This window comes from Cottoperca gobio, chromosome 2 (genome assembly GCF_900634415.1).
Source record: "Cottoperca gobio chromosome 2, fCotGob3.1, whole genome shotgun sequence".
Lineage (NCBI taxonomy): Eukaryota > Metazoa > Chordata > Actinopteri > Perciformes > Bovichtidae > Cottoperca > Cottoperca gobio.
Window position 1 is genome coordinate 6,093,098 of NC_041356.1, and position 18,111 is coordinate 6,111,208.

Below are 18,111 nucleotides of genomic sequence, written 5' to 3' on the forward strand. Positions count from 1 at the left end.
AACAAATCATTATTAAATGAACATTTAAGAAAACAAAAGTTTCGTGCAAAGGAGTCTTAAAATGTGTTACTTTATCTTCACGAGCTCCATGTGATCAGAAGATCTCTAATGAAGCAAGTTCAAACACCAGCAGAGTCACGTGCAGATCTTTGTAGCTGCAGGTGCACAACATGGCCACTGGAGGTCCTGCTTTGTTCAGCTACTGCAGAAGAGTTGATGCTATTAAGAGATCAGGCACTGAGATGCGGCAGCAGGAAACTCCGCAGAGGTTCAGTCGTAGTTTAATCTGAAACATGGATTCTCCTGCTGCACTCTCACGTTACCTGTAGCTCAGAGAGCACCTCACAAACCGGGAGCTCACTCTGCCTGTTGTGGACCTTCATGTGTCAGAGGGTAAGTTTGATGTTTTATTACGATTTTAGTTGCATCAAACCGGATTTGGAACAAGTTAAAAATGTTAGTTGTTAGTTTACCAGGAATGTCAACATTGTCTAATTCTTCTTGAAACTCTTCAGGATTTTGCTGCCTTTGAGGATGATTTCTAAAAACTTTTTTTTAATACTGAAAATAACATTGAACTCATTGTATAGTAGTTTGGTTCGCATGTAATGGACTCGTATACTTGTTTCAATGACCTACATTACATTTAAATCCTCCTCTAAGTTAATTAACGTGTAGCTTAATTCACTTTAACTCTTTTTATAAACTTTCTGAACCCGACACTTTTTTTTAGTGTTCGTGAATGCATCACTATTTATTTAAGGGTCAAATTGTTATATTTTATATTTATTTAAAAGTGTTAGTTTTTCAAAAATGACAGAAAATGCTGTTTTTAGTTTCTCAAGTGTCGATACTTGCTGCTTTTCTCTGTTTTATATCATATTAAAGTGATCTTCCTTCGGCTTTATAATGACCAAGCAAGTCATTTAAAGACTTCACTTTGGACTGTGAGGAACTGGGATGGAAACGATTATAGAGAAAAGTATTTCACAGAATAATCGATAATTGCAGCCTTAGTTATTTGTGCATTTTATTAATTTATTAAGATTTTTTATGATATAAAACAGAAAAGCAGGACATCTCCATATTTGAGTGGCTGAAAACAGCATTTTCTGCCACTTTTACATGAAAAATTACTTTACAGATTAACCGGTTATCAAAACAGTCGCAGATTATTCCGACTAATAGTTGCAGCTCTAAATGTGTAGTGCACATCTGGATGTATGCTTGGATTCAGGTCACCAGTCCTGCTTTCAGTCCCTCTCTTGGGGAACATGCTCTCAAGAATGTGGCACTTATTACCTTCTCTTGCATATACCTGCCGGTGTTTCACATTAAAAGCCCAGAAAGTTGATTTATTGAATCAGATTTGCCCTCGGAGAGACATCAGTGGTGCTTTTGTAGAGGAAAAGTGATTTTATTGGTGCTAAACAGGAGCGGGCTGCATGTTTGATGCCAGATGGTTGGCTCTGTAAAATAGCACATAAAGCTCTGAGGTCTCCTGGTCTGTCTTGTGGTTTTTAAGGCGGTTTGGTTGAGTCTGATCAAAGACCGGTTTGCACCTGATCCCTGCTGCTTCCACTTTTCTTCTCCAAGAAGTGACTTTAGAGTATAATCCTCGAGTAATTTAGCATCTCCCCCTCCACACACCCTTACAGACACTGTTGTGATCACCTCAGTGACTAATGCCTCCTCATCACTTCTTGCATCACCACCCGGCCACTGTAATTTCTTTGTGGTCAGATTCAAGGTATTGATTTTGAAATCTCGAGGTTGTCTAGACATCAAAGTGAGCTTGTTTTTACTGCCGGATGATTGTGGTTTTACTGCACGCTGTGTGGATTATCATGTAAAACCTCCATTAGACCCCGGGGGGATGTTTCCTGAATCAGCAGCTGTTTGTTGTTGATGCTTACACATTGAAGCACCATGACAACTAATGTCACAAAGCTGCAAAAAGTTGTAGTTTTTATCCAGCGCTAAGTGAAGAGCGTAATCTGTTATGATGCTGAGACGATGCTGTCATTGCTAATGTCATCCTGTGGCTTCACATTACAGCAGACAGTGTGTGAGTAAGATGCAGCTACTGTGCTGACCGACAGCAGCTCGACAAGTCACAACACTGGACAGCTGACGGGGTACGTCTGCGTCCCAGACTTCACTCACACATTCCATGGAGCCTCGATCTAGTTTTTGGCCTCAGTGTGCGATGTGTGGACCTGCCCTCCTGTGCGGGCTGCTCTGGATCATAGGAACAGCTGTTTCCAGGACGCAAGGTACGTTGTGCATCAATTTGGTGCTTTATGGTTTCGGTGAGAGAGAGAGAAATCTAGCTTTAGTGAATTCAGTTTACTTTTGGCAGTGATGGGATGTAACTAGAAACCCCCCCCCCCCCCCCCCCCCCCCAAAAGGATCATTTGTATATCAATTGTCTACATCTTTTAAATATTAAGGTTTTAGCGAACATGTGTGTTTTTAGAACTTGTTTTTGTTTTGTTCTTCTTTCCATCTCACGACCTAAAAGATTTATCTTGTGACCTTTTAGAGGAGCCAGACCCCTCTGTAGGGAACCACTCGAATAAACTTACTAACTTATAAAGTATATTTTAATATACTAATCACTCACACAGGAAAGAGTACTTTTACTGAAGTAGGATAAATTAAGGGCTGTACTGGAGTTTTTTAACATTGCTGTATTGCTACTTTTACTTGTCAGTGCTTCTCCCACCGTTTGTATTTTGCCAGTACATGAAAGTGAAATGTATCACGGTCTTTCTGAACTCAGGTCAGGTCATAGCTCCTGCCAGTCTGAGCGCAGAGGTAGGTCATTCCCTGCTGCTCGGCTGCAACGTCACCACGCAAACGGGCGACACCGTCCAGCAAGTGCGCTGGCTCTACGAGCGCAATAAGGTCCTCTTGACGTACGAGCAGAGCGTGCCGGTCCGCGTCAGCCATCAGGAACCCAACGTGCAGCTCACCGCCTCCGACAACGACGGCAGCTACATCACCATCAAGAGGCTGCGTACTGATGACGAGGGCTGCTACCACTGCATCTTCGATGTTTATCCCAGGGGTCAGCTAGAAGGCACCACGTGCATCAGCGTCACTGGTCAGCCTTTATTAAATCTCACTTCCACCCTCGGAGAATATCTGCTAATAATCACCAAGCCACCAAGGGTCATTTAATGATATGTTCCAAAATCCTGTTTGTTTTGGGATTTTGGCTCCTTGTATCTTGTTATCTCAAAGAATAAGTTATCGTCAATAAGCATGTTTCAATGCTGCATCTCACACTTATACGGAAGAATAGCTAACCCTAAAAAGAAATCTTCCTCCTCTCATCGTTCCCCTTATGCCTGACCCTACATACTGATCCCTACCTAACATTTGAACCATTGTTCTTTTTTCCACAAAGACAAATTATGGACACAAAGAGTGTTTGTTTTTCTTACTAGATCCCTTATAAGACAGGAAGTGGTAGGCTAAGGTCTGAACTTGCAGATCAGCAGTGAAGAAAGCCCACCCACTGAGCTAGCCTTGGCACTTCCTGTTGTTACTATTCAATGTGCGCACACAGTTTTATTACACCCAGACTCCTCTTGTTGCAGCAGCAGTCCTGTAAAGGTTTCATTGCTCATTCTGATGCCAGCAGAAGTAAATCAACATATTGTATCATCTTCATTTTCTTGGTGGGTAAATATTAATACGGAGCATTTCCTTTGTCCCAGGTAAAGTGAGGCTAGAGGGAAACAAGACGGTGGTGAGCGGGAAGCCGACTACGCTGTCCTGCTGGTACAGCCTGCCCGAGAGGGTGCATCAGGTGCTGTGGAGGAAGACAACCGAGCAGGGCGACACCGCCACTGTGGCCTCCTACACCAAGGACGGCCACCAGAACATAGAGAAGCAGTACAGGAGTCGGGTCAGCTTGAGTCAAACCCTGGCCGACACCCAACTGACCATCCAGGCGGTGAGGACGGAGGACGAGGCCTGCTACACCTGCGAGTTCCACACGTACCCAGACGGCACCAGGAGTGACAGAGCCTGCCTCTCTGTTTATGGTGAGTCCTTGTTATAATATCACATATTACACAAATACACAAGTCAACAAAGAAATACACACAAAACAGCCAAAATATGTCTAATGTCGAAATAAATTCTATTAGACTCATTTTATTTATTTATTATACAAACCTGTAGGCTGAAAACTAACACTGTTCACGCGTTAGGGATTATTTTTCACATTGTACTGGAAATACTCTGCAAGCTGAGAGGAAGTGTGTGTGTGTGTGTGTGTGTGTGTGTGTGTGTGTGTGTGTGTGTGTGTGTGTGTGTGTGTGTGTGTGTGTGTGTGTGTGTGTGTGTGTGTGTGTGTGTGTGTGTGTGTGTGTGTGTGTGTGTGTGTGTGTGTGTGTGTGTGTACACCAGACATAGCTCAGGAAAGGGAAGGAAGCGCCGTTTATAAACAAACCCAGAGGTGATATTTTTCTCTAGTGGGTCATTAAACTACTGTTCTGGTGACGGCGCTTCGTGTCCCTCGCCAACACTCCACCCTGTCCTCTTTTTCCCTCGCTGCTGTGTGAGAGGTAAAAAAAGAGCGTAACCTTTAGACTCTCAGAAGTCGTAAGCGAACGTTCCAGGAGTGTGAGGGGCTGTTGATCTTTCCTCCTGTGTGAGTGTTGTTTTGGAGTGATAATGTTGACAGAGGGAGGGGTGTGACTGAGGGGGGGACAGGGTGATTAATTTGGGAGAAAGCCCAGGGGATGAGTGGCTCCCTGTTTCCCCAGACACAAGGCCTCAGTGTGTCCTTCTCCCTGCTCTGCTAAACAAGCTTTGTCTCAGCTGACAGAAGATCCAGACGCACAAACACAACCACACAGAGTTAGTAAAAAGCTGCTTTGCCTCTGTTTTCTGGCCGTCGGAGGACAACTCGTGTCATTGTGTCCTCGGGGGCGGGGGGGGGAGAGATTGACAGGCGATGTGCTCTGTCTCTCCATCTCCATTATAAAGGCACAGGAACAAAAACTCTGCTTTCTGTCTGTGATTTGCAGACAAAATGCAAAACCAGCCAGTGTCCCGGAGAAGAAACAATAAACGCTGAATTTACTGAAGAAAGAGAATTTGGTACAAGAATAATGAGCAGCCACTGATCTTTCTCTCAACAGTTTTACCAAAACCCGAGGTGAGTCATGTGACCTCGTCCTCAGGGGTCACTGAGGCCAACTGCACGGCCCAGGCCCGACCTGCAGCAGAGATCATGTGGAACATCGACGGGGACAACCGAACACTTGGACCGCCCATATCGTCCTCCTACGACCAGGGCGACGGCACGACGGTGGTGACGAGCACGCTGTTCTTCCAATCAGCGCTGCTCCATGAACTGACCTTGGAGTGCGTCGTGCACCACCCGGGTTTGGAGAAACCCCTGACAGTGTCCCTCAACACAAACGGTGAGGAGCTTGTGAATCCTGTTGTCAGGTTCTCAGGATTGACGAGTATAAATGTTTCCAAAATATGTAGAAACCATTCATATTTCCCATTCTTGGGTGCTGAGGTGAAGCCGAAAGAGGCCTTTTGTTTTCCACACGTGTGTATCTTTAGCTGTTTTAGTCACGGGTAATTATGGCCGCTTTAATGGGCTCCTGAATCCTGCACACGAGACAAAGAAGGATTATTTTTCTCACAGGAGAGTCGTTATTCTGGGCCCACATGTTTAGTCCAGATGTCATAAAACATAAACGGTGTCTTTTTAAATGTAAGTGTGTGTTTTGCTGCAGTGGGTGCGGCCATGGTCGTCCTCCTGTCAGTGTGCGGTGTGGCGGTGGTCCTCCTGCTGTGTCTCTGTGTGTGTCTCTGCAAGTGCTTCCTCTGTATCGACGGTGAGTCTCTGCAGCTGCACTTCCCACATTCACTCATCTGAAATGACTTAACAAAATGTATTTACAGTTTCTGTGCACATTTGTTCGGCTGCCATTTAATCACAATATAATTGAAATCACACAAAAAGAGAAAAGTACTGGTGAAGCGCCAGTGTTTGCTCGTGTGCAACAAGGTCATGCCTTTGCTTTTAGTGGTTTTTTTACAAAGGCATTCTGGGAAGTGCACGGGGCGGTGGCAAATTACAGCATGTCATCACAAATACTGTAACTCTTGTTATGACCGTATGTGAAGGTGGATGTTTTGCCAGCAGTTCAGGAAAACGTGGGTGAAGAAAGTGAACAAGAAGCACTTTGAGTTCAGCAGAAGACTGTAAAAACAGGCTGAGCACTTTGAAATCAAACAGGCTGAGCACTTTGAAATCAAACAGGCTGAGCACTTTGAAATCAAACAGGCTGAGCACTTTAAAAGAAATCTGTCTTCTCTTTGGGCATTTCTTTCAAACAGGATCTCTATCGTGGGAGGAAAACACTCGGCTGATAGGCGGCGTATTGTTTGTCCTGTGGCCGGTTGCGCAGGCCAAGTTTTGAGAGTCTCTTATTGTAGTGATTATGATGAATTGTTCACATTTCTTCTAGTTACATAAACACCCCGCCACACAAACAACCTCAGAAAACTTAAACAAAGACGATCCTGACTGATGAAACACTTAAAGCTGTTGGTGTCAATATATTTTATGAAGTTGTATACTTGGATCCAAAAGGGCCTTTCAAAAAAAAACAATAGGAAACAGTTTTAACTTTTCTCCCTCTTTCCAAGTTAGTGCGGCTGTCGCAAAGACCGTTTCCCTCAGAGCTGCCAAACAACACGGGACACACTGCGCAACAGAGAACGTGGCAACATATTTTCTGTACGTTGATTTTCATATGATCAAAACGATGGATCTCCTTGTTCACACAGTGTATCGTTAGCAACATGTCTCCTGTCCGAAGCAAGAAACAACTGTAAGAATCCCAAAGAATTAGAAACCCTGATCTCAAGGCGAATTAAAAAGTAGGCAGTGTAGTTACTTAGCTTAGTTGACAGAATGTTTTTTATCACTCTTCCTCTTCACCTTCTTTAGAGTAGAGTTACTAACGTTAACACTCCGATTGTTCTGCTACCTGGGGTTAGCTACTGTAGCTATTTTGTTGATGCATTACATATGTCTAGGGCTTTTATTGTGAAAGGGAGATTGACAGAATTACATCGTGAAAGGAACCAAATTCCAGCCGTTTGTCGGGCTGTGATAATATGATGGGGGGGAAAGTGAATATGTTGTAGGTGCGTAAAATACCTCACGTTTCTCTGAAAACACACTCAAAAGGTCAACTCGCAGGGACTTTCCACACACAGGTGGCCTGCTTACTGACGTGTCAGCAGCACTCCCTCGACTCCTGTCAACACCTTTGCCACAATCCCCTCTGCGTGTCACGGAAACAGTTCGGTGCCAGTTTAATGTGGCGTGTGGACCGCTGCCCATTTCCCCTTTATCATAAATGCTCTGCCCGGTGAGGAGAAGCAGGGAAAACCAAAGTTATTGCAGCAGCGACAGCAGCTTTGGCTGATGTCGGTGCTTCTGCCGGCCAAGCAAAAGTCTAAAGGGGAATGTGTCGAGGTCAGGGCGGTCCCACGGCTACTCTCCATTTGGCAACGCACCATTTTTGGTTTGTGTCACACGAGCCAATAGGAGTCATAAGAGAAATCCCTGCAAATATTTGTTGCATGTCCTCGCAGCAAAGATTTATGGATTTTCCTTTTTCCTCCTTGTTTTCTGCTGCGATAAGAAAGCAGAGGACAAATACGCCCATTTTCCCGATGTCTTAAAGATGGAAACCCAATGACACATCGTTTTAATTCATCATCACGTCAAGCCCCAAAACCAACATTCGCACACAACAAAGGCCTCAATCCTGAGTGTTTGTCTCGTGAGACGTTTAGTGACCGTCTTAAATACAGTACTTGCATGTGATTGATGGCTCTGTGTTGCACCAGAACGACGTGGTCAAGTATCTGAGGGATATCTTGAATAGATAGCAGCTGGGTCACTGCAAAAATAGATTTTTCTCCCTCCCTGTTTCCTTGAGGCTTTCCACATGACTTGAAAGTCTTTCCTCATTTTCAACTCCGTGGATCCCTGAGCAGAATAACAAGTGGTGGTGGTCCTTTTGGATTGAGAGGAGGGGGGGGGGGGGGGAGCAGTGGCAAGGAGCCCAAAGTTGAGAGGCTGCCAGTTGATAACAACACTCGACTGTACAGACGCACACGTACGGCATGTCTCACTCTTGGAACACAGACTTTTACTTTATCTAGCTAGCTTTATTTATCTAGCTAGCTCACTTACTCTCACTTACCCCGAGTGGTTTCTAGTCATGCCGATAGTTTGGGTTTTATTTACCTCAGTTTTAAAATAAAGATCTCTCAGAATTATTTTTGAAATTACACTTTAAAAGTTCCAGGAACAGTCCTGGTTGGTATGGATCATCATGTTTAACTACTTACTACAATTAAAAAAGAGTCCCTAAGAAAACATTTTTAAAGCCCTGAAAACGTGCTTTTTTTTCTTCTATAACATCAAATTTGAAGAGCAGTTCAGCGGCAGAGAAACCCCACTGTGGACGGCCTGCAAACTTGTGATGTCTGCGGCTGAAGCTGAGCCTCGAGCCGGCCACAAAAGGGCTTTTGTGGTTCCTTCTCAATCAGTGGGCGTAATTCAGCTTTCAATCACGGCTGGGAAGAAAGGCCGAGCTTCTTCCAGTAAAACGCTGCTCGTCTATTTGTGTCTGACTTTCCATTTTTTAGGTGGAGATGTACAGTACGCTTTGAGGTGCAGCGGTGGCACAGGGAGTCAACCTCAGATAAGAGGCATTTGCTCATGGAAAGCTAATGTTTGTTTTTATCGTAGCACCACAGGAAGTACGGGGGAGTGACCACATCCGGTCATGAGGGCAGCAATGAGTGTAACACTGATTGTTCCTTTTGAGATTAGAGGAAAGAAAGAAGGCCGAGCTTGACACCTGCTGCTCGCACCACACTTTCTTTTTCTTTACACTTTCCTCTGCAGCTTTGATTGATTTCCCAGGTTCTCTGTCACGCACTTAACTTGTCACTCTCGCTCTAATTGGCTTTTAGGCCACATGTGTCGATTCCACACGATGAGCGAGCCACCGCTAAATAACTCGCATTGCTGCCACATGTGCACAGAGGAGTGGCAGGCACTTAATCATGGCCTGTGGCATTCCTGCTATGTTTCATTATTGTTGAGCATGTGGTCTTTTTGGATGCGAGCGGGCGTTTTTGGGGTTCAGACATGTATGTGCTCGCCGTGTTTATTTTCACATTCCTGTGTGGGATTTAAATCAAGTAAATGCACATGACGTGAAGCCTTTTTTAGTTTGAGAAACTCTCATTCTTCACTGGGTGCCGCTGTAGAAACAACCGTTTGATTTCCTGCCTTATTGCCAGTCTTAGCACTTTGCACCTCATAGACTCCACGCGTGTAGATTGCTGCAGGAATGAGTCAGCATTTTTACAATTTCAGTTGTGGCTAACACTTGCTTAAGAGGTTTTCACATTTTGGTCTTCGATATAAAATACGTCAGTAGTTACTCGTTCATTTTGGAGCTTTTTACGTGTCTTAAAAAAGGCGTTTGCTAACAAGTGGATAAATGAGACCACTAAACGTCTTTAGCTTCGTGGTGGTGACGTTGAAGTCGTGCTGTAGTTTGTTTATAGCTTAACGTTGCATCAGACCATGTCCTATCCAAATGAAATAGTAAAATCTATTAGAATTGGAGAAGATTCTAAACTTTTTTCCAATTATTAAAAGTTTTGCTTTGTATTTTTTAATCAAATCCAAAGTATGAGCAGTGGCGTCATACTTCCTGGACACCTCTACGGCTGACATCTCAGCGGTGTCCTGCCCTGTGAGGAAGGATTTGTGTTGATTAATGCTAAATGGTACATTAAACCTTGTGAAAAGTTTCTTGGCACAAAGCTGACCAGCTAACTGTGTCTGTCTCTCTTTCTGTCCAGACTGATTTGGAGGCCGACGTCACTGCTGCTTTGATGAAGGTCCAGCGGAGCTCTGAGCCTGACCTAGCTGCTCAGCGTGCAGAGGAAAGGGAACAGAGCTTCCACAGAACTCAGCACTGCTGGGACGATCCTGCCAGTGCAGACACACGTTTCTCTTGTCATCTACGACACAGTAAACAGAACTAAAACCACATTATTTAATGCTAGATATTACACTTACAGTAGAAAAGTGGCTTTGATGATCAATGAAATCCTTGTGATATGAGTAGAGCGTATGGCATCATGGAGGTCGGGTGGTCTGTGTGTCTGTGTGTGTGTACAATGTGATAAGTGATTTTTTTATTTTATTTTGGTTGATATATCAAGATTGAATAGAGGTTGTGAAGTTGGTTTGAAGTGTTTTGAACTTTATTGGGTGGCTTATTAAGAAATTCAACTCATTTAAATAAATAAATAAATAAATAATTTGGTTGGGTAATTGATTAGTTGCCATTCAATAACAATACATAAAAAATACTTTTTCTATATTCCTTTAAAGCTCATTAAAACATTTTAATTCTTTCTACATGACTTTAACTAAATTATGGCTAAATAAGCTAAATTAAAGTTGGTTAAGTGTTACTAGGTATTATATTTTTATAGTTTGCTCAAAAGCTAATTGTCAATCAGATCATTGTGGGAGTTTGGTTTGATCAGATTTGACTGACGGTGATCTGGCAACAAAAGCAAACCAACCCCACAACTGTTATCATATTTTAATTGTCACATTTCTCAATCCTGATTGGTGCACAGGCGAATGTGACAACACGGACGTTTCCAAATAAAATAACCAAAACTGTTCTAAGTTTAACAGATATTGTTGTCTCCATGTCTCATGAGTGAAAAGATGATGAGAGAAATAGTTTTTCAGACCTTTTGAAGAGACATATTATGCAACCTTTCAGGTTCAAATCTGAAAGGCTTGTTGAGTCCCATGTTTTCTACAAAGAACTGACTGCGTTGTCTTACTTTGACAGTTTGTGGTTTCACTCCAGATACACAAATGTTTGAGCCCAAGCACTGGCAAAGTGAGTTTTTTTTATGATATGTCTCCTTGAAGCTGGCTGAAACTTTAGACAAACGGTCTTGGTCACTGCTGACTAATTGTTGTTGACCACCACCGGGCGCCACGTCGCCTAAAGAGCCGTTATTTGTGGTTGTCAATGAGACGACCCTTTTTGTAAACTGGCAAAGAAGGATGATTAAAAGGATGCCGGACCGATTCGTAACTAGCAAGTTACAGGAAATCAAAAAGGCACCAGGGGGGGGGGTGGAGGCTAAAATGTGACTTTTAGTGGAGCAGCCCTGGTGGGACTCAGACTGAAAGCATGGGCCTGAGTGGGGAAGAATGAAATGTTTGTTATTTATAGCTGCTGTGTTGTGCGGGACAGAGAAGGGTCGACCTGTGACCTTCAGGCCCTCGGGGTTAACAGGATGAACCCTGCAGCTGTTAGTGTGTGTGTGTGTGTGTGTGTGTGGGGGGGGGCATTGTCGTACAGTATTACATGACTTACGTGCCGCACTGTAGGGAGCACCCGTGTTAGAATTTAACTTTTAATTTGGGAAAATATTAATATAGGCCTACGTGTGCTGTGTACGGTAGTTGATCTCATTTATCAGGACAAAATATATATATTTTCTATTAACAATTAAACTGTTTTAATGGTTTTACAGTAAAGTCTATCTGTATATAAAGAGGATTAAATGTTAATAAATGCCTACACTGAAGTTTAAAAAGCTTAGCTCAATTGTCTACCTGCTGTTTCACCTTTCTCTCCGTTTAATAATTATGTCTTCAGTGTTAGTGTTTTGTTTTTTTGAACAGAATTCACCTTTTTAGTATCTGTAAGAGTTGAGAAATGTTTTTTGTGCACAAGGTGCCGAGATAAACTGAAGTTCAAAGTGTATCAGAAATAAAACTTGATGCTTTATCTGCTTTTTGTTTCACTGTTTGGTGTTTTATTGGAGAAATTGAGGATATAAGAAGTTTGCTTTTAAGAAAATACCTCACATGTGTAACTGAACTCTCCAAACCAGCCTGGATTCTTTAGACATCGCTGGGGTTGTGATGTATGAAGTCTGTGGGTGGTGCGCTAACCTCACCAACACGTTACACAATAGGAAACTCATTTCCTCCACAGCCCACTCCAGTGACTTTACTGTTTCTCTCCCAGATCTGTGACGAACCAATGCAAATATTCAAAGCTTGAAATAGCCTCAAATTAACACACAAGTTGTGTAATTGTCGGCTGTGAGTCATGGAAGAATTGAGAGTTGGAAAACACATAGTAGAATGTGTAGAATAATAGTGGGAATGAAATTAAAGTCAGTATTGTTCCATAAGTTTTTTTTAGAAACCTGTTCGTCTCATGCTGTCAGTCAGTGAGGTGTAAAGATTGTGGAGTAATGTTAGCGCAAGTAATAAGAAAAAAGACTTATCCGTAATCAGTTTGCTGTAACTCCTGGACACCAATTGAGAAAGCGTGAAAACTACCGTAGTTAGTTTGAAAAGTTAACTACTGAATTATATAACAGTGGTTAAAAAGCTAAAGCTAATCGATATTTAGATTTATCTGGAGGAAACTGTGCTAATCTTAAAGTGGACTTCACAATAAAAGCACTCATGTGTTTTTGTTTTGGCGCCTCAGTGGCTTTCACTGTCGCACCGACAGGAAATAATGATTTCAGTCATCACTTGTCTTTTCCCCAAACTCCTTTCATCCTGTTTTGGAAATGAACTCTGCAGTCTGACTTGATCCATTGTGACATTTTTCATGTAAATAGACGTTTCTTTCCCTTTACAGTTTCCACAAACCTCACAAAGCTAGGAAAGGGTGAGTAGTTCCTTTGTTACTCGGAGGCACATGTGACATTTGACATTTAGTTTTGACTGGTATCAGTGGTTTCATTAAGGCGAATGTTTTGACTAATAATAAAAACATAAAGGCTTATCCGGAGGAAATGTGAGTAGACTTTGCTTTGGTCCCACGGTGGCTTTTAATTTTTATGGAGTCACACTGGTAGGAAGTAATAATAATAATAATATACGGCTTTGCATCAACAAGATTATAAAATATCTGGCAAATTGCCTTTTAAATTCAGAATCCAGAGTTTAGCTTTTACACCACTAGATGGCGACCATGTTTAATTTGCTTTTAAGGGAGAAATCTCAAATTTCCCGCACAACACAATGAAGAACTAACACAACTGTTAAAGATGTTGAACACCTGGAACACACACAAACACACACACACACACACACACACACACACACACACACACACACACACACACACACAGCGTCTGTACTTCCTTGTTTGTAACTCTAAAGGGGCAACAAGGGTGTCAAACGTATGTGTGAGTGCCAGATTGTGCAAGCGATGTAGCACTTTCAAACCACAGAGGTAACACATCCCACTGGCCGCGCTGCTCCGCGTGCGTCTCATGCAGCCCTGCACCCGACAGCCATCGCTGCTTCCCTCTCCACTCAGTCCACAAACCACTTCTAAATTGTGTTTTTGGCCCTTTAACCAGATGCAAACTACTCTCCTTTGACACAGCTTCTGTTGATGATAAAAGTCTAAAAAACATTATTCAAAAAAATAATGTGTAATAATCAATCAATCAATCAAAAAACTTTATTGTCATTTAGAGATTATACAATGTACAATTCAAATGAAATGTCGTTGTCCTGGCTTACTGTAAAAGTGACTGTAAAAGTGGTCATACATATTTAAAAGTGTCGTGGTGCTGATGCATGAATATAAAATAAAATGTGTACTTAAAATATAAATGTACTTTATATAAATAACATATATACACTCTATAAAATATATACATTTAAGAGTTCTTAGAGTGGAGTTCACATCACATTGCTCTGGAGAAAAGTTATTTCTGATTCAACAGTCTGATTGTTTGGGGAAAGAAAGCTGTTGCAGAGTCTGGATTGTTCTGCTCTTTATGCTGCAGAACCTCTTGCCAGAGGGCAGCAGGGAGAACAGGCCGTGATTAGATGTCCGGTGTTGTCGTAAGCCAGTACAGCCGCAGCCACTCTGAGCGCCGCCATGTTGAGCGCCGCCATCATACAGCAAGTTTACAAGACGCTGATCATGTTAATTATAAATATAAATGTAATGTCATTGCATGCTACGTGTCAAGCTTATAACCTATGAAGGTCCACTCTCTAAAAATAAGTCTAATTAAAATGATTTTTCTAACTTTCCAGTAACCTTAGTTATTGCCAGCTTTACATTACTTTTGATAAACAACGTTTTCTTATTGTCTCTAAAAAGAGTTTTTGTTGCAGAAATGAAATGCTTAATAACCTTTAGAAACAAACTTCACACGAAGAGACCCGTGGAGGTTTCTGGTTCAGTTTTCATTGACACTGTAGCTGGTTTCAGTTTGAACTGAAAGGTGCCATTTCCTGGATTCAAGGTGTATAGGTAGTGCGCAAACATGTGACAAAACTGTGTGACGTATGCGTGCGACGCCATGTTGGTTGGAAAACAAATCAACAATGGCGTCTAAAGCGAACAGCAACAACTCCTACTTCTTCAAAGTATGTTGACTCTCTGGAGTTCAGGGTGCTCGTCCATGCCCGTGTAAATCACTCGCAAAGAGCTCGAGATGCACCGCTCAAGCCGTGGTTTGTGAGTGAGAAGAGCGGCGATGTTACATCATAAAGCTTTGCCGCTTCTCCTAGTGACGAGAGGTAAGGTCTTACAGTGTTAAAGTATATCATAAGCACAAATGTTTAACGTAAACATTGAAAACATATATATAATATAAATATATATATAAACATATAATATAAATCTAAATACATAAATATACATTTAAAGTGGACGCCACACACACGGGTGAATTGTGCTTTGTCTTCTGTTAAATCCTCACGAGTTATGTTGCTCAACCACAGCTGACGGCGTTCAGTAGACAATAATTCATCCCTCTTTTGTGGATCGTTGTTTGTGATGATTTTAGGAAATCTAAAGAACCGTTTCTCTGGATCACGAGTAGCGTTATGACCACAATTATACACTGCGCACAAGGTTGGCATTTTCTTTCAATCTTAGACGTTTAAATACAAAGAAAATTACGAAACGTTGCAGCAACTCCCACGCGAACGGGTGCCGTCTTGGTTGTGTATTCCAACCAACATGACTGATAGATGCACTATATATATATATATATATATATATATATATATATATATATATATATATATACATATATACATACATATATATATACATACATACATATACACTAATTAAAATCTAATTAAATCTATAATCTAATTAAAATGATTTTTCTAACTTTCCAGTAACCTTAGTTATTGCCAGCTTTACATTACTTTTGATAAACAACGTTTTCTTATTGTCTCTAAAAAGAGCTTTTGTTGCAGAAATGAAATGCTTAATAACCTTTAGAAACAAACATTCACACGAAGAGACCCGTGGAGGTTTCTGGTTCAGTTTTCATTGACACTGTAGCTGGTTTCAGTTTGAACTGAAAGGTGCCATTTCCTGGATTCAAGGTGGGAGAATAAAACAACACAAAGGTGTTTTCCCCGACTGTTATATAAATATGGTGTCAACACATGTTTGGTGAAGGCAAGTCATATTGAAATATGGCAGACAGTCATTTATTATCACCTTGGATTACTTTCAGTGAAGTGTCAAAATCACAGAATGGAAGACGTAATAAATAAACATTTATTAATAAACATTAAATGGTTAATGTCCTACTATTGTGCTCAGGTCAGTGGATAATGTGATACATGTTGCACTAATCTTTGGATAGATTGCTAATCATGTCAGCTAAGCTAACGTTTACTAAATTAGCTAAATTAGCTTATTATTATACCATCATTTGTTTGTAGCCTACTATCTATTGTATCTACTAACCCATCAGATTCCTCAGTACATTTGTAAGATGAAGACTTATTCAACTTTTCTTCAAATACAAATGATACATTTGAAAATACGGTATAGTTTTACGCTGTAGGTTGGTCGGCCCACCACTTTGGTGCAGACTGAAGAGCCACGAGCATGGCTGGAGTTGTGTTCAACTAACTATCTCTTGTTCTATGCTTAACATACTGTATTTATAGCTTTGCTAAATTAGCCTGCAAGTTATGTAAAAAAGCTTATAGTCCATAAACTGCTGTTGAACTTTTTATCTTTTTTGTTCCCTGGTTATCATTTATCCAAAGGTCACATTATTTATTTGAGTGGAACGTAATTTCTTCATCACTTGAGTCTGATGATGAGTAGAGAAGTAAGTTTATGATTTATATTCTGAACTTTAAAAAAACTTCCAACCTTTTTTTTCTTTACATACATTTATGTGACGTGTGGTTTTAATTCTGCTTCCTGTTTGACGACAAAAAGAGCATAAAGAACAGAGGTACACACACACACACACACACACACACACACACACACACACACACACACACACACAGGTAGATCTAGACAATATTGGTCATGTGAGTTTTAATTTAGTCTGATTTACAGGAATACAAAAGCACAAAACGAAGGCCACAGCAATATTCAACAGGCCTATTATTCACGACAGTAAACAGCATTATGAAGAAATGTATCATATTTTGTCAATGTAAAGAATATATTTTTTTAAGGCTGTGAAAACCCAATAAATAATTCCCAAATCATATAACATTAAAAAACAAAGTATATTAACAAAGCAAAGCATTGATAAATGCAAATCAGTAAAAATGTGAATACATCAGACACAAGTTAAAAAGTCTTGAAATGAATTTGATCGATTTCAAAGCACAGATTTAGGGACTACTGATCGTTTTCATAGATATGAGCGGCATGCACGGCATCATGGGAGGGCTGGCAGCTCGGATCTGGTGTGCCCCCGGATTTTCCTGCACAAAGTGATTATGATTATGAAACATCAGTTCCTGTTCTCAGAATCGTTGTAGTGAATATGTACTCTATTACATATTCATGTTATGTTTTGTGGCATTTTTTTACTGCTTTGTTTTTCAGATGAGCGCCTCTGCCGCTGAACAATCACTGTAAGTAAAAAACAATAATAATCTCACCTTTACACCCACATCGTGATGCAACACATAGAGATATCATGATGATGAGGAACACTGAGATCCCTGCAGCACGGTACACAAATGGCCAGAAATGGTCCTGCACTGCTGGACTCTCTGCAAGATAAAAGAGCATTAAGCATCAAAGAAGATGTATGAACAGTTCCTTCATAGGAATAAGGAATATAATTACATAACGCATGTATAATTACATTTTCATGAACTCTCAGATGTGGTTGTTATTACATAAAGAAGTGGAATCTTTTCTAGACTTTGTCTAGTTATTACATAATGTGTTGTTTAGTAGCAATAACAAAAAAAATGCATCTGTACATAAAGGTTTAGTCCTGCTGTGTAGAAAAGAACAGGATTCAGATTAAAACGAAACCATGGAGAGCGTGTGGTACAGCAGTTTCTTACTTTCTTCTGTCTCATTGACGCTTGTCGATCTCTCCCAGCTCACCTACAACACAACACAGAGCTGATCCAAAGTCTTAATGACACCAAGATACACACTTTAGATAGAATGTGTTCATGTATTCTTCAGTAACAGTGAGAACTCTGAGCTGTACAAAGGGAAAACTGGTTTCTTGAGTGTGTTCAGTGCAGATGTGTGTTGATTAAATGACTGAAAAACACTCACCGTGGACAGAGACGTTGATGTTGTGACTCACACTGCCTCCACTTTGACAGATATACACACCTGAGTCGTGTCGGAGTATTTTTTGAAAGATCAAAAACAATCCCCCTTCTAAACGGCTGAAAAGTTTCCACTCCGTTGTAATGTGACTGCTGCTGCTGACGTTAACACGGACTTCACTTTCCTCACGTTTGTACCAGGAGACTGTTGGTGGTGAATCGTCGCAGAAAGCGACCGTGCAGTTTATCCTCAGGTCTTCTCCGAGGAAAGCTTCATAATACGTGTCGCGAGGTACTTTTGTTTCAACTTCACAATCTGAATCTTCATCTGCAAAAGGAAAATGACAAAACTCATAGATTAATCAGCCAGTAGGACCGATACGGAAATGAATTTGATCACAAACGAAAGG

At 41.2% G+C, this 18,111-nt stretch overlaps 1 protein-coding gene across 1 annotated transcript; it reads left to right on the top strand.

Moving 5' to 3' along the window:
* Nucleotides 1-208: 208 nt before the first annotated feature.
* Nucleotides 209-11,928, top strand: LOC115020270 (OX-2 membrane glycoprotein-like). The gene is made up of 7 exons (XM_029450225.1): nt 209-393; nt 2,059-2,276; nt 2,786-3,109; nt 3,729-4,058; nt 5,163-5,447; nt 5,775-5,876; nt 9,949-11,928. Exons 2-7 carry the CDS (start codon nt 2,174-2,176, stop codon nt 9,951-9,953), a joined length of 1,149 nt encoding a protein of 382 aa, XP_029306085.1. The 5' UTR covers nt 209-393; nt 2,059-2,173; the 3' UTR covers nt 9,954-11,928.
* The last annotated feature ends 6,183 nt before the right edge of the window (nt 11,929-18,111 follow it).

Excerpts from the sequence above, each read along its gene's own strand:
- LOC115020270 (XM_029450225.1), top strand. The coding sequence starts at position 2,174 with ATGGAGCCTCGATCTAGTTTTTGGCCTCAGTGTGCGATGTGTGGACCT. Across the intron at positions 2,277-2,785 it reads AGCTGTTTCCAGGACGCAAG|GTCAGGTCATAGCTCCTGCC; the intron begins GTACGTTGTGCA and ends TTCTGAACTCAG. Across the intron at positions 3,110-3,728 it reads CACGTGCATCAGCGTCACTG|GTAAAGTGAGGCTAGAGGGA; the intron begins GTCAGCCTTTAT and ends CCTTTGTCCCAG.